The following is a 13,690-nucleotide window of genomic DNA, read 5'->3' on the forward strand; positions in this document are numbered from 1 at the left end:
GGCCCGGGCGGGGCGAGGAGCGGCGGGCGGAGCCCGTGGCGTGGCGTGGGGCGGCCCCACGTGCGCGTGACGCGGGCGGGGGCCGGGAGCGCGGCGGAGCGGCGGGGAACGGCGAGGGGCCATGCAGCCCCCGGCGGCCTCCCCCGGCCCCGCCGCCCCGGCGGGGGCCGAGCTGCTGCGGTGGCAGTGGCGGGAGGTCCAGGCGCCCTGCCTGGTGGCCGCCTGGATCCTGGTGGCCAGCCTGGCCAAGATCGGTGAGTGGCGTGTGTCCCCCCCACCCCGGCCTCTTCCCCGGTTCCCCGGGAGCAGCTGCGCCCACCCCCGGGGCAGGCAGGGTGGGATGCGGCATCCACCGTGGGCGTGGGGGCATCCGGGGCAAAGGGTGCCACCGCACACCAGGACACGGGGCATGGGGACAAATTGCCAGAGCCCGGCTGGTCGCCGTCTGCAGCTGCGCCGTGGTGGCTGGCACGACCCGGCACCGCGTCCTCCAGCACAGGACCAGGCAGCCGGGGGGAAGCTCTGCTGCAAGAGGCTGTGTGGGAAGGTACCAGGAGGATGTGTGTGAGCGGCTGCAGGGCTGTGCCCCGCGGAGCACCCTGGGTGCTGGGGAGGGGACGCCTGCCTGTGGGTGCTGAGCAGGGTGCCTAGGTGCTGGTCCCACACGGTGTCCCTGCCTGCTGTGCTGGGCCCAGGAGATGAGACCATGACCTTGAGGCAGGTTTCCTCCTCGGGGGCCCCGCTGTGGGCACAGTTGCCATGGCGGGGGCGGGGGCACGGGCACACTCTTAGATTGGATCAGGCTCAAGAAATGTAGGTTCAGAGTTAGGCAGGGGAGTCTCTGAGCAGCCAGGGACCAGCAGCAGCTCCCAGTACCCAGGGGACAGCTACACCTGTGACCACCAGCTGGCCTCTGCTGGTCCCAAACATAATTCAAACCACTGCTGTGGACCTTGCGCTCCTCTCCCTCCTTGGCCTTCATGCAAGGGAGACCTAAAGCATTGTGAGGAATGAATTAAAAGGCATCATGAACTTAAAAATACAACCCTCTGTCTGCAGCTGCGCCACCTCCAGCTGCCGAGCACGTCACTCCTACCTGCAGAAGATCAGAGAGACGATTCCTTTCTCTGGCTTTTATTTTCTTCTCTCAAACATCTCCCTGGATCTGCTCCCTTTGCAGAGCATCCTTGATGTACTCCCCTTTGCCCTGGTAGTGCTGGTGGGTGCAGGGGGGCCTGAGCTGGGGTCATTCCCAAGCCCGTAGCTCTGCCATGCTCTTCCAGGCCTGAAACAAGCTGATGGCCACCTTCCCTCTCCATCTGGGAGGTACAACCCAGATGGTGGGTAGTTCCGGGCTGTCTTGCTCAGCGCATTGGATGGGTCCGATGGGTACTCACAGCCCAGAGCAAGGAGTGACAACCTGGAGGCAGGGCTGTGGGCAGCACCCTGGCAGGGCTGTCCCCAGAGGTGGCATGTGACCCCATGCATGCGCGGTCTCCAGGGCACATGGGAGCCCACGGAGGAGATGGAGCCAGGGGTGAAGGATGTTGGGGAGTGGAGGGAGGGGGCAGCACTGGCTGCGGCAGCCGTGGACGCTGGGCGTAGGCTGGCGCAGAGGAACTGTTGTGGTGGTGGCGCTGGGCTGCCAGCTCACAGCCCTGTGACTGCAGGGGAGGAAGTGGCCCCGTGCCTGGGTGATGGGGAAATGACACTGTGGGCTCTGTTCTCGGAGGCGGTCACGATGCTGGGGTGCCCCAAGCCAGCAAACACCCGGGGCGGGGAAAACTGGCTTGGGTGTTGACTTCCTGCACAGCAAGGCATCGTCCGGGCTTTGCTGCCTTTTTTGTACTTGGTCAGAGCACAGATCTGCTTGAACGGCATGTGGGGAAGAGGGAAATTAAGGACCAGTAAGGAGCATTGCCCCAAACCTGCTCCTCACAACAGCTGCCCTGTGGGCTTGGCTTTGCCAGCAGATGGATGTTTTTCTACCCAGCAGCATCCCTATGGGTTGCAACCCTCTCTCCTTGCACCATCACTTCTGACCCCAGCTGCTTGTGTCTTGGTTTAGGTGTTTCGCCATTTCCCAAGCACTGAAGGAACGAAGCGGGTTTTGGCCCTGAGTCCTCCCAATGACAAATTATGGATGCCTGAGTGTGGATTATGGCTCTGAAGTTAATTCACATGTGGCTAAGTTACTGTTGCTGTGGGAACCTTTAATGCTGAAATTCTTGACTAGCACGTGTAAAATTAGACCTCGTTCCACCTGTCCCCGCTGGCTGCTCCCCACAGCACAGAGGAGCTCATGTGCTGTCATTTGCTCATGAGGGTGGCAGCATCCCCCCTCAGCCAGGGAATTTTTGGACAAGCAGGGTCTTTCCCATAGATGCTGCACCCTTTTTTGCCCAAGGTTTTGGCTCGGGGAGAAGAATGAGGATAACAACCAGAAGCCATGTCTCCATAGCATCCCTGAGGGCTCTCCTGGGTCTCTCCAGCCAACCAGGGCATACCTCTGTAGCACAGGGAATGCAGATGGGTTGCCGGAGCGGGGATCTTGGCAGTGCTCCTGAGTGTGCAGAAAGGGGCTGGATGCCTTGTTCCCTTCTTGAAAACTTCAGAGCTTTGTTCCCGTGGGCGGGAAGCGGTTTTGCAGCCTGCCGCAAGCACTGAATGAGTGCCATTCGCCCACCGGTGCTGTGTTGCTGGGCTTGCGTGGGGTGAACAGGACTCTGCCGCAGCTTGTGCGGTCATTTAGCAGGAATTCGCCTGGGCTGGAGCTCAGCCAGCCCTTCTCCAGGCTGTGGGTTTGCTTGGAGGGCTGTAGCATCCATATCGCCACTGCCTCCATGGCTGAATCGTAGCCCCTGGCAGCGAGCGGAGGTGGCTGGGTCTGAGGGTGGGTGCCCCAGGCTCTGTGGCTGGGGTGCCTGGCTGCAGGGCTATGGAAGAGACTTGGCACTGGCTGGTCTGTGGCTCTTTCCCCTTGAGGTGGCTGGTGATGGAACTGCAGATCACACCACCCTGGTGCTCTCCACTCTGCCCTTGCTGTCTGTGGCAGTGTTCCTGGGGTGTTATGGCAGGGGAGCAGTGCCAGGGATTGCCAGGATGGCATGGCCAAGGCTTACTGTGCCAAGGAGCAGCGCAGGTTGCCGTGAAGGTCTCAATAAGAGGAAAAATGGCCCTTAGCTTGCACGTTTGGTGGTGGGGTCACAGGTGTTGTCTCTGCTTAGGACCAGATCTTTGACACTAAGTTATCTCCTCTAATTCAGTGCTCAGCTGCAGCGAAGAAAAGCAAAACGACGAAGAGGTGTTAGGAAAGGGGAAAGGAAGAACATCAGGAGGCCACGACCTCAGTGCCCAGGGTGTCTGCCTCTCAGGGACACTGGGGTCTGTACCTGAAAGGATAGAGGAGGACTGGGACAGGTTCAGAGGAGAATGTTAAGGGCATAGACACATGGAAACCTACTGATGAAACACAGCCTTTTCCTGGGCTTCTCTCCAGGTTTGTGCCACTGGAGTTTAGCACTCCAGGCTAGGAAGACGTTATGGTCTGTCCATGGGGGTTCCCAAGGAGGTAAAAAGCCTAGGATCTGTGTGTGACCACAGCAGAGCTTTCCTTCTGGTGGATGGCTTCACACAAGCAATGGACACCTTTAATCCAGCTAAAGGGCTTTAGGGACTGGGTTTTGGGTTGACAGCAGGGCTGGGCTTGCAGCAAAGTGATGGCTCAGAGGCTGCTCTGATGTCCCTTGTACCTGCTGTGTGCTCAAGGACAGAGGTGGCTCTGGAAGTGCCTGGGGGAACCTGCTCCCCAGGAGGTTTCTTCATCTGATGGCCAAGTCATGCTACAGAGCTGGGCTGGATGTTACAAGCGATGGCAGAACGATGAGGGGGCAAAACTGATGTGACCCTCGACAGCCTTTCCCCAAGCACTGCCCTTTGTGGGTAGCAAAAACGCAGCAACCTGCGCTAGGGAGGAGAAATCTGCAGGCATGGGGAGCTGACTACCTGGAAGCTAGAATGATTTGGGATTACCCAGGATGCCCTGGCCATGGGGACAAGGCTGCCTGGAGGAGTGAGTCCCCTATGCTGGATGGCGTGACGTCCACTGGCTTGTGCCTGAGCTGCAGGCTCATTGCCACATTGCTGATGGATGAACACCAAGGGCCTACTCTGCTTGCTTTAAAAAATATATCCTGTTCCATCACAGTTTAGGATTTGCCCCAAACCTCATGTGGAATAAACTGATTATTCAAAGCATCTCTAAATCTACAGCTCCTGTGCACCTGGTTTTTCCGTGCAGGTAGCTCAGCTGGTACTGAGGGAGGTTGTGTGCTGGCACAGAGACTGGCCGACCGGTTTGCGCTGCAGTGGTTTGCATGCTGCTCCGTCTGCTTGCTCAGACGGCTGCAGACAAGGTCACCCTGTTACCAGCACTGAGCATCCTCGTCTCTGTCCCAGTGAACCAGGATGGCTTTGCTCGAACAACAACCAGCATTGCTTGTGACACTGTGAACGTGGTCACTGGCTGCTTTTATCCTTTAAGTGTGATGCCACAGGCCGAGAAAAGCAAAATGCCTGGCTGCTTGGCTTACTAGACAGTGGCTGAGGAGGAGAGGGAGATCTCAAAGAGTCAGGGGCCTGAAATCCTGACTTGGAAGCTAGCTGGGTGGTCTTCTGTGCACACATGGCCACGAAGCAGCCTTAGGTGCTCCCTTGTCCTTCCCAGGGTCCATCATGCATCAGCCAACCCTTCTGTGGAGCCTGGGGATCTGGGATGCTCTGTCCATGTGCCTGTTTGGCTGATGCTCTCATTCTTCCTTTCCTTCTAGTTTTCCACCTGTCAAGGAAGGTGACATCCATCGTCCCAGAGAGCTGTCTCCTCATCCTGCTGGGGCTGGGCCTGGGGGGCATTGTGTTGGCCGTGGCGAAGAAAGCCGAGTATCAGCTGGAGCCCAACATGTTCTTCCTCTTCCTTCTGCCCCCCATTGTCCTAGACTCGGGCTACTTCATGCCCAGCCGGCTGTTCTTCGACAACATTGGTGCCATCCTCACCTACGCGGTGGTGGGCACACTCTGGAACTCCTTCACCACTGGCTCTGCGCTCTGGGGGCTTCACCGGGCTGGGCTCATGGGTGGGTGCATAGGGCTGCCCAGCTTAGACCACATCCCCAAAAGATGGGTCAGAGGGTGCAAAGCACCCCCAAGTTCAAAGCCCACTGCCCAGCCCTGCCATGGATTCCCAGGAAGTATGGCAGGAGTAGGGTCCTGGCATTCTGGGAATGGTGCTCTGGCAGGACTGTCAAGTGTGCAGGACAAATGAGCCCTGCTCGGCACTGAGCTGACTCATGTCTTTGCTATTTTTGTCACTGACCTTGGCTAGCTTTGCTGGCTTACTGCCATGTTCCCTGTCTGTGGTTGTAGCCACTGGCCCTGGCTGACCTGGGCTGTGTTTCGAGTCTCCTGAGCCTGGAGGAACCACTTGATGCCTGGACCTGAGGTGGGGCTGCTGAGCCTCCTTTGGTGCCTACCTGCCAGAGGGGCAGCAATGCACCTGGGTGCCAGGGGGGGATGTCCAAGCCCTGCTTCCTTCATGCTGCAGCAAGAACATGCTGAACTCTGCTTCACCTGGGGGACCCTGGAGGTTTGGAAGCGCTCCCTGGCTCAGCCCGCTGCACTCCAGTTGGGATGCTGTGGCCAAGTTGCTGGGAGCAAGATGAGGGACAGGCTTGATTCAGCCTGGTGAAAGGGACTCTGAGGCAGATGGTCTGCCTGAGTTTCGTCCTTCTGTCCTAGCAGATCCAGGTGTCGAAGCTGGGCTGATGGATTTCCTGCTCTTCGGCAGCCTCATCTCAGCTGTGGATCCCGTGGCAGTGCTGGCTGTCTTTGAAGAGGTCCATGTAAACGAGACCCTCTTCATCATTGTGTTCGGCGAGTCACTCCTGAATGACGCTGTCACCGTGGTGAGTTGGAGCTTGGGGGGCCCAAAAGTGGAGCCCAATGTGGGCCAGGGCACTGGCATCCCGCAGGATGGGCAGAGGATGCAGGTGACATCCCCAAGCCAGGGGCAGACTCTTGCCATGCTCTCTGGGTCTCTCCTCTCTCCTGGCCCTGGGGGACCTTGCCTGAAGAGATGAGCTCTGTTGCTTGGCTGATTTGGGGCAGGTGATGCCTCTTCCGCAGGGTCCGTCCTGCCCACAGGTGCTGCCCCTCTCAAGGCAGGACAATACCCTGCCTTCCCCAAGGGATTTGCCTTGCCTGCAGGTGCTGTACAAGGTCTTCAATTCTTTTGTGGAGCTGGGCCCAGCACAGATCCATGCCACGGACTACATGAAGGGGGTAGGTGAGTATGTGCCCCACCAGCCCCTCCGTCTCTTCCTCCGGGGTGAAGTGTGTGGGGCAAGCATGGGTGCTGTCATGCTGTGGGGTGGGCACTGAGCACCACAGCCCTGTCATCTCCAACCCAGGGGTCACACATCAGCTGTCATCATGGGATGCTTTGGTGGGGAACCAGGTAGGAATGTCGGGTTTGGCCAGCCCAGCATGGCATGGCTGTGGGGCACAGGAGCTGGGCTTGCTTGCTTAAGGTGCAACTGAGTCTTCTCCCCTCACCAGCCTCCTTCTTTCTGGTGAGCCTGGGGGGCACGGCTGTGGGGCTGCTCTTTGCCTTCCTTCTGGCCCTGATCACGCGGTTCACCAAGCGCGTGCGCATCATCGAGCCACTCTTCGTCTTCCTCCTGGCCTATGTCGCATACCTTGCAGCTGAGATGGTCTCACTCTCCTCCATCCTGGCGTGAGTACCGGAGTGTCCCCCAGAGTGGGTCCAGGAAATCGGGATGCAGTGCTGAGCAGCAAGAGGTGGTGAGCAGACCCATTACTCATCCCACCATAGGGTCATGCTGGTTCCTTCTGCCCCTCTGCAGAGTCACCTTCTGTGGGATCTGCTGCAAGAAGTATGTGGAAGCCAACATCTCCCAGAAATCCCGCACTACGGTCAAGTACACCATGAAGACACTGGCCAGCAGCTCAGAGACCATCATCTTCATGTTTCTGGGCATCTCGGCTGTGGACACCTCCAAGTGGGCATGGGACACAGCACTGGTGCTGGGCACTCTGTTCTTTATCCTGCTCTTCAGAGCTGTGGGTCAGTCTGTCCCACTGACCCAGCTCTTTTCATGCCTTTCCACCAAGAAAGGCTGGGGAATGGGACCAGCCACAGCTCCTGGCCTGGGCTTTGCCCTGTCTCCAGGAGCAAGCAGGGCTCTGCCGGCATCCCAAGCTCTCCTTCTCCTTCTTCCCTAGGTGTTGTCCTCCAGACCTGCGTGCTCAACCGCTTCCGCCTCATCCCCCTGGACAGGATCGACCAGGTGGTCATGTCATACGGTGGCCTCCGTGGAGCTGTGGCCTTCGCCCTGGTCATCCTGCTGGACAGGGAAAAGGTGAAAGCCAAGGACTACTTTGTGGCAACAACCATTGTGGTAGTGTTCTTCACTGTCATTGTGCAGGTGAGGATGGGGCACTGTGCCCTCCTTCAGTGCTGCTCTCTTGCCCAGAGCTGTCCTGGGGGTCCAGGCAGGTGCCTGGGGACATGTGCTTGGGGCAAGTAGCTCTTTTCAAGTCACGGTTGGTCCTAGGTGCCTCCTGGCACCCCATCCTTCATTAGGCTAGCATGCAGGACCACCCTGGTGGCTTTTGCAGGGGTGGGGCCATGGTCCACGTTGTTTCCCTCTTGGCCTCTTGTTCTGGAACTTGTTCCAAGAGCAGCAATGGGGTGTGCCTGGCCAGGCTGTTCTTTTAGAAAGCTGCTGATGGCCCATGGCTCTGGGGTTCCTGCGCCCTGAGAAGGGGAGCCACATGGCAGATGGATGTGAGCCTAGGGGAAGGTGGACTGGGGGGGTACGTGATCACTGCCTGCTGGGACACAGGACCATTGCCCAGGTCCCAGGCGCAGGGTGTGGGTTGGTGGGGACACACACAGCCAGCACTGTTGCTGTCCCCAGTCACTTCATGCTGCTTCTGCTGCCTCTGCCCCAGCCATGCACCCTCTCACCCTCCCAGTCTTTCCCTTGCCTTCTCCTGCCGTTCCAGGGCCTCACCATCAAACCCCTGGTGACGTGGCTGAAGGTGAAGCGCAGTGACCACCACAAGCCCACACTGAATGAGGAGCTGCATGAGCACGTAGGTGCTGGTGCCAGAGGCTGCCTGGCTCCCTGCACCACCAGGGCTGGGCGACAGCGATGCATGGCCTTGGCACCCCTGGGGCACCTGCAGCCTCGCCACTGCTCTCACCCTCTTCTCCTTGCTCAAGGCCTTTGACCACATCCTGGCAGCAGTGGAGGACATTGTGGGGCATCATGGCTACCATTACTGGCGGGACAAGTGAGTGTCTTAGCCAGGAGCCTCCATCAGCCATCGAGTGGATGGTGGATGCATGCCAGCCATGGGAACATTGCAGGGTCCCTGCTGCAGGGCACCCCTGCTTTAGGCAGGGCAGCAAGACCAGGAAGGCTGTATGTCTATCCATCAGTCTATCTGGAAAGGGACTGTCTGGCTACTGCTGTGCAGCAGACCAAGCTCCCAAAAGCATCCCAGAGAGAGGTCAGGCAGGTGCGGCTGGGGAAGCTGCAAGAGCTGGAATTGCTTGCCCGTGCTGGAGCTGCTGGGGGCTGTGGGGTGTCTGTGGCAATGCCGATGGCCCTGTGCCTCCCCATGGGCGGAGCTGCACTGGGCGCTGAGGAGGGAAGAGCCCCGTTAAACACTGCCCAGACTTTATCTGCAGCACGGCAACAGGAAAAGGATGTAAAAAGCCTGTTTCCTGGAGGGGAAGTGCTCCAGTGGTGCAGCCGCACTGGCCCCAGTCCCCCTCCCATTGCCTGCCACAGACCCGCTGGTCTTGGGCTTCCCCTTGGGCAGGGATGAAGGGTCAGTGTGTCCCCTCCCCTCCTGCCCTCCCTGGCAGCATGTCCCTGGGCACAGCCTGGTTACTGCATGCCCAGATGACTTTCACCATACTTTGGACACTCTCAACCTTATGTGCGTAGGGGGTCCATGGCTGTGGTACCCCGTGGGAGCTAAACTGCATGTGCCTTCATCTTGTGGCAGGTGGGAACAGTTTGACAAGAAGTACCTGAGCCAGCTCCTGATGCGGAAATCTGCCTACAGGCTGCGGGATGAGATCTGGGATGTTTATTACAAGCTGAACATCCGTGATGCTATCAGCTTTGTCGACCAGGTGGGGGCCAGGTGGTGGGACGGCCCCGATAGGAGCCAGCAGGCCTGGGCGGTGGTCCACCCTGCACATGGCCATGCATGTTTCCTCTGGCCAGGCAGCAGGGACCCCCCTGGCTTGGCTGGGTCCCCACTGCCCTGATGCCAGCTTTGCCCTCCCACCTCCCAGGGTGGTCACGTGCTCTCAGCTGCCAAGCTGGCACTGCCCTCCATGCCCAGCCGCACATCCATGTCAGAGTCATCGGTCACAAACCTCCTGTGAGTACGAGCATCCCTCTGAGCCCCTGGGCAGACCTTGCTGGACCCCTGCATCTGCCCCCTTCCTGGGGGTGGGTTGTGCCAGTGCTGGCAGGGGGCTGGCAGGATGCAGGCATGGGGCCCAGCATCTCCATTCCCCCCCAAGGAGGGAGAGCGGGAGCGGCGCATGCCTGGACTTGCAGGTGATTGACACTGTGCGAAGCCGCCGGGACAAGGAAGATGCTGCCATGCACCACGTGCTACGAGGAAGCCTCTACAAGCCCCGCCGGCGGGTGAGCATTCCCTGGCTGTGGTGTGCAGCTCACCCTGAGGGTAGCAGCACCCACAAGAGGAGCAGGGATGGAGGATGCTCTATGGGGCCAGCTGCTCACCCTGTGTCTCTTTGCCTCTCCCTCGGCCAGTACAAGGCCAGCTACAGCCGTCACTTCATCTCTCCAGATAAACAAGAGCGCCAAGATAAAGAAATCTTCCGGCAGAACATGAAGAGGCGGCTGGAAACCTTCAAGTCCACAAAGCACAATGTCTGCTCCTCCAAGAGCAAGGCCAGGCTGAAGGAAAAGGGCAGGAAAAAGGCAAGTGCTCCGCAAACTCCTGCACGGTTACTAGCTCTGAGATGTGGCCTCCCTGAGGCTGCAGACAGTGAGGTCCTTTGGGGGTTAGTTGAAGTGCTGCAGGGTGTTGGCAGCTCCAGGGCCAGTGTGGAGAACAGCTCACCTCATGTCAGTCCTGCATATGCTGCGTGTGAGCAAATGGGTCTCGCATGTCCACATGTCCTCACCATGCCAGTGCTGCCATGCGGTCGCTCTTCCCTGGGCAAAGCAGTCCTGAGCCCTGGAGGAGCCCCACATTTGTTTTTCAAGAGCGCTCAGCATGAAGTAGCCTGAACGTCAGCCCAGATCCAGGCTCAGAAGTGTGGCACTGCACCTTAAACTGGGCCTTAGGTGTCTTCCCTTGTTTGGAGGCTCTTGTAGCCATTGTAGCTGAGCTGTTTATTGTAGGGCCATGAAGATGCAACACCTAAGCACTAGGAACCACTGACTGCCAGCTGCCATCTAGCTGGAGTCAGAGTCTGTGTCCCAGGGTTACCCTGGCTTGCAGGGCTGCCTGGGTCAGGGTTAGAGGTTTGCACAAGGCAGGTCCCAGCCAGTCCCTCTTCCTTCGCAGAAGAACATATCTCTGACCAGTGATGCACCCAATGGGAAGACGCACAGAAACGTCCCCTGGCAGGAGGCAGGTAAAGCCAGTGGCAAGTGATGTTGTAGGTCCTGGTAAGGGGACCTGTTGGGGTGGGATGGGCGCAGCCTGCTGTGCCTTCCCACTGCCAGCTTGGTGGCATGACAGCACCCAGGGTTGTGCTACCACCAAGTCCTCCCATGGGTGCAGTCCTTTCCCCACAGTGTGTCCCATCCTCCAAACTAACTCCTTCCATCTGGCTGCAGCTCCTGTCCTGGTGATGGTCAGCTCAGAGGAGGAGGAGAGCGATAGCTCGGAGACAGAGAGAGAGGATGATGAAGGGATTGTATTCATTGCTCGAGCCACCAATGAGGTCCTGCAGGGAAAGACAACTCCTGGTAGGCACCGATGGTCGCATGCCAAGGCAGCTGCTGTTGGGTAGCTTGTGCTTCCTCCACCTAAGGAACAAAGTTGCCTTGGCCTGGGCAAAACCAAAGTCAGCAGGACATGAATGGGAGAATCACTTTTCTCTATGGCTCTGGAGGCACAGCAGAGCCTCTCTGGTGGCTCCTGCATCCCTGGGCCAGCTGGCCATCCAGTAGTGGTTGGTTCTGCAATGTTTGCAGGGCCCAGGGAGAGAGCAAGAGCTGTGCAAGATCCCTCTCACTGTCTCTCCTTCTGCATCCTCAGGCAGCCTGGATGTCTGCCCCAGTCCCTGCATCATCCCGCCATCACCCACGTTGGCAGAGAAGGAGCTGCCGTGGAAAGGAGACCAGGCTGATCTGGCTGTTTACATCTCCTCGGAGACCACCAAAATCGTGCCAGTAGATATGCAGAAGGCATGGAACCAAAGCATCTCCTCCCTGGAGAGCATCGCTTCTCCCCCAGGCATTGAGAGCGGACCTCAGCATAGGAGATTTGCCTGCCCTGTGCTGGAGGAGCAACCCCAGTCTGTGAGCCAGGCAATGCCAGAGCAGAGTTCCTGCTTCCAGTTCCCCAGCCACATCTCTAAGAGCAGCCGGTCGCAGAGTGACAGCAGCCCAGATGGTGTTGAGCAGCAGGAGCTGCAGCCTTTGATGGCCACAGAGGAGCAGGGCAGGATCCTGCCTGCCACAGAGTCCAGATGGCTGATGTTTAACAGAGCGAGCCACCTCTGAGGCAGACTGCAGATGAGGAAGGGGCTGGGGGCTGCGGACAGGCTGCGACCTGCTGACCACTCTGCTTCTTGCATTGTAAAGCTTGTGTGTGTCTCCATAAACTCCAGGAGTGGTAGGAGAGCCCAGTACTCCCAGAGCTGCACTCCAAGGTGGGCTTTGCCCATGCACCTACTGATGCAAAACTGGTCAATAATTGGGCTTCAGGCTGCAATAGCAGGTACCAGCCCCTGCCCACCCAGGGCAGCACAGACCCCAAATCTCTTTCTTTCTCTCTGGTCTCTACACATCTTTGCAGTGCTGGGAGGCCAGAGAAGTCCCTCCCAGGGCTGGGATCCCAGCCAGACTCAATCCCGTTGTGGCTCTGCTGCCCTCAGGTGTAGGAGTGCTGGCTTGTAGGCTGTGGCTGCTCACGGGTATGGGAGCACGAGCTGATCTCCAGCCTGGCTGTGAGTAGGAGACTTCCAGGGAGAGAGAGGGCTGGGAGCGATGTCCAGTGCCCATCCACACCCAGCGACTGAGCCGTTGACTTCAAGGCAGCTGCAGTGCTGGTTCCTCACAGCATGCATAGAGCTCAGCCGGGAGGCCGGAGATGAGCTCCTTGCCACGGCAGCTCTGTGTTCCCCAGGTTATGGAGGTACTGCAGAGGCAAGGCCATGACCTTCTCAGGACTGGGAGCAGTGCTCCTGGGGTTTGGCTCCAGCAGGAGCTGGACTTGTGAACCTGTATGCACAGGGACTCCTCCAGCACCCAACCTGCTGTGCCAGCCTCGCACCTCTTGTCTGGATGTGTTCCCAATAGCTGTGGTGTTCAGTTTTCTGGCTTTGCTAGGAGGCAGCTGCCTTGCACAGCATCCTTTGCACTCATCTTGTCCATGTCCCAGTCCCTCCAGTTGCCTGGGGGCCCATCAGGTGGGAGGGCTGGTCACGGTGTGAGGAGTGGAGCAAGCAGCAGGTATGAATGAAGATCAGGAACAGGGGTGATGGGTGAGAGCTGAGTGCATCTTCAGAGATCTGTCCCCACCACCTGCCTCGCAGCCACCCCTGCTGCCTCCTGAGAGGGTGGTGGGAGCTGGTGGCTATGGCCCTCACAGGAATTATTCCTGGTGTGACCTCAAGGGCCAAGAATTTCTCCTCAAGAATGGCTCAGCATGCAAAAGCTCAGCACAGCAGCTGGGTACAGGCAACACGGGATGGCTGGGGATGTTCCTCTTAGGGATGAATGGGGACTTGGGCTCTTAATGCCCCAAAGCAGGTAAATAACTAATCCAGCTACACAGGTGCGCTGAGACAGCAAATGCCAGGGGGACATTTAGATGCACTGGGTGAGTAAACCCAACATGGGGCAAGTGAGCTGGTTGTACCCCCTACTACTGTTAGCAAGGCTCAGCAAAGGCAGTTCTGCTTCGTACCTGTCCCACCGGATGAGCATGAAGTTTTTAAAAGGTTTTTATATAGTTTTGCATTTCTGGTATGCCTTATTCTGGTTTTGATTTCTGATATTGGGCCATACTAAATCTCTAGCTGGGTCAGTGTTTTCTGTAGCCATGGGCACCACAAATGACTCAAGACTTAATATCTTATTTGCAAGAATATTGTTTTAATGTGCATTGTTATATGCAGAGTATTTTGTAATGTTCAATAAATCAGAGTTGGAGCAGGCATTGTGGTCTAGTCTCCTTGCTGTGTGGGACCCTCTGCAATTCCTGGTTCCTGCAGCTCTTGGTTCAGTTCTCCCTTGCAAGCACCTCATCCCTGTGCCTCTCTGCTCTTCTCCACCCAAGGCCGCAGCCTCCCTTGCAGACTCGATGTGCCTAACTGGATTTCCTAGTTTTGATAATGTTTGCGGAAAATGTGAAATTCTTTCCAAACAGAAGCTTG

At 58.0% G+C, this 13,690-nt stretch overlaps 1 protein-coding gene across 4 annotated transcripts; it reads left to right on the top strand.

The window, feature by feature from the left end:
* Positions 1-76: 76 nt before the first annotated feature.
* On the top strand, positions 77-13,471 carry SLC9A5 (solute carrier family 9 member A5). Of its 4 annotated transcripts, none has more exons than XM_075101846.1 (16): positions 77-254; positions 4,830-5,132; positions 5,794-5,960; positions 6,262-6,340; positions 6,613-6,790; positions 6,921-7,141; positions 7,300-7,502; positions 8,086-8,175; positions 8,306-8,376; positions 9,100-9,229; positions 9,395-9,483; positions 9,629-9,755; positions 9,885-10,055; positions 10,648-10,717; positions 10,923-11,054; positions 11,347-13,471. In XM_075101846.1, exons 1-16 carry the CDS (start codon positions 122-124, stop codon positions 11,811-11,813), a joined length of 2,631 nt encoding a protein of 876 aa, XP_074957947.1. In that variant the 5' UTR covers positions 77-121; the 3' UTR covers positions 11,814-13,471. The 4 variants fall into 4 exon arrangements, with proteins under 4 accessions (XP_074957947.1, XP_074957948.1, XP_074957949.1 ...); XM_075101847.1 differs by having other exon boundaries at positions 5,797-5,960; XM_075101848.1 differs by having other exon boundaries at positions 4,830-5,062; positions 5,797-5,960.
* The last annotated feature ends 219 nt before the right edge of the window (positions 13,472-13,690 follow it).

Source organism: Phalacrocorax aristotelis, chromosome 8 (genome assembly GCF_949628215.1).
Source record: "Phalacrocorax aristotelis chromosome 8, bGulAri2.1, whole genome shotgun sequence".
Lineage (NCBI taxonomy): Eukaryota > Metazoa > Chordata > Aves > Suliformes > Phalacrocoracidae > Phalacrocorax > Phalacrocorax aristotelis.

Coding starts and splice junctions, on each gene's coding strand:
- SLC9A5 (XM_075101846.1), top strand. CDS start 122: ATGCAGCCCCCGGCGGCCTCCCCCGGCCCCGCCGCCCCGGCGGGGGCC. Junction 10,056..10,647: donor AGGAAAAGGGCAGGAAAAAG/GCAAGTGCTCCG, acceptor CTTCCTTCGCAG/AAGAACATATCTCTGACCAG. Junction 10,718..10,922: donor CGTCCCCTGGCAGGAGGCAG/GTAAAGCCAGTG, acceptor ATCTGGCTGCAG/CTCCTGTCCTGGTGATGGTC.